General features: G+C 42.5%; 1 protein-coding gene across 4 annotated transcripts in view; it reads left to right on the top strand.

Annotated features, from left to right (window-relative positions):
* Efcab5 (EF-hand calcium binding domain 5) overlaps positions 1–1888 on the top strand; it is a 107095-nt gene that overhangs the window by 89738 nt on the left and 15469 nt on the right. For all 4 annotated transcript variants that reach the window (XM_031353341.1, XM_031353342.1, XM_031353339.1 and 1 more), the window contains one exon: positions 309–562. In XM_031353341.1, the coding sequence (XP_031209201.1) occupies positions 309–562 (254 nt within the window). The remainder of the gene's footprint in view (positions 1–308; positions 563–1888) is intronic.

Raw genomic sequence — 1888 nt, 5'->3', positions numbered from 1 at the left:
AGTATAGCTAGGCCATGTTAGAGAGAGAGACAGAGCCTTGTGGTACAGGACAACCTGCGACTACTACCTTTAGTGAGCTCCTCGGAGAAGACGCACTGCTGAAGAACTGTTCAACCAGAGATGTATGCAACTGAGATGAGCCAAAGGACAGTCCTGTGAGTTTGGTGTGTTCTAGGGGGAATGAAAGGACTGTGACAGGTGCATCGGGGCAAGACGGGTGGAAGAAGGTAATTCAGTATATTTGGATTTGGAATGCCATGAGCATTCCAGTCTGTAAGAGACCTATGCTTATTTGTTTTTGGTTTCAGGGACTTCCTCTTTAAATGCACAGACACTTCAGAAGTTATTTTGGCTTCTTTCGGTGGAGAAACCCACATTGCTATTCCACTTCGCCAGAGAACCAAAGAGGCTATGGGAGTCCTCGATGTTAACATTGGCCAGAGTCGGATGCTGGTGTATCAAGAGTATAAGGATCTACAGAAAATGACGAAGATGATCCAAAACGTCTCCTATGAAATACTGGGCGAATTCTCTGGAGAAATCGAGAAAACTATGGTTATAGGTATTGTGAATATGGTAACAGTCTGGACTCATGGTTTGCTTGTAGGCAACCTCCTACGCTGAGAGGCAGGGTATATTTTCCAGTTAATCATTTCACTATGTAGATCTTTCCATACGAGAAGAATCTCCTTTTGCAGTCTTGGCCATGTGAGTATGTCTGCTCTGTAACCCAGCGAAGGGCAAGGAATCATGCCATCATCTCAGAGCGACAGGCCTTCCAGTGAGAGGCAAGATGACTCATCTGCTGTGAAACACATAAATGTGCACGTTCATTGCCTTTGCCATACTCTCGGGAGAACAGTGGCGTTAGCCCATTTCATAAGTGTGGAAAATGGGGTTTGATAATCAGCAGATGGTAAAAAGCTGAACTGTGCACCTGGGTTTTTTTTTTCCCCACAATTTGACACAGCATCAAATAATCCAACATCTCATCTTACAGATTAAAGAGCTAATCGGACAAAGCTAAAGTAGATTTTTGCCCCCAAGGTTCAACAACAAGCCACTGGTAGGGCCAAGACCAGTGACTCCATGGTACCATAGGCTACCCATAGCACAAGATCATCTAAGAGAGAAGGTTAGAAGAAGGTAACAAAAACCCTCTGCTAGAATGAACCGAATAGAATTATGTCAAATCGAATCTAATGGATTAAGTGGAAAGATTTGTAGCTGTTAGATAGACTGTGATGAGAAGCAAGAAGGTCAGGCAGAGTAACACCAGCTCCTTTAAGATGAGAAAGAAACTAAAGGCGGGAAGAGGGGAAGAAAGAGCTTGCCCTGGGAGTGCTCGCCGTGTGCAGCCTTTGAGACTAAACACCTTTTATTCCCAGCCCCACAGGTAAAACCCTGAGACCTGCGTGTTCACGGCAGGTACTCAACCACTAAGTTATGGCCCCAGCCCTATTCTTAATTTTTATTTTGAGACAGGGTCTCACTACATTGCCCAAGCTGGCCTTAAATTTACTATAAAGTGCATGGAAGACTTTGAACTCATAATCCCCATGCCTCAGCCTTCCACATAGCTGGGATTATCAGCCTGTGTTACCAGGCCCAACAAAACCAAGCAGTTAATTTGTTTAATTCCCATGCCTTTCCAAAGAAGTAGGATTGTCTCTATTCCCACAAAAGCATATATGTGTGTGTGTGTGTGTATGTATGTATATGTATATGTGTGTGTGTATATATATATATACATATATACATAAATGTATATATATATATAGAAAGGACAATATAATTAATAATGAGGAAGCCTTAAACCTAAACCCTAACTATAAAACTCAGACTTGGGTTGGTTGGTTGGTTTGTTTGTTTGTTTTCAGTTTTTTTT

This window comes from Mastomys coucha, unplaced genomic scaffold (assembly GCF_008632895.1).
Source record: "Mastomys coucha isolate ucsf_1 unplaced genomic scaffold, UCSF_Mcou_1 pScaffold5, whole genome shotgun sequence".
In the NCBI taxonomy this organism is placed as follows: domain Eukaryota; kingdom Metazoa; phylum Chordata; class Mammalia; order Rodentia; family Muridae; genus Mastomys; species Mastomys coucha.
The sequence above is the reverse complement of the archived record's forward strand: the minus strand, read 5'-3'. Positions and strand labels throughout refer to the sequence as shown.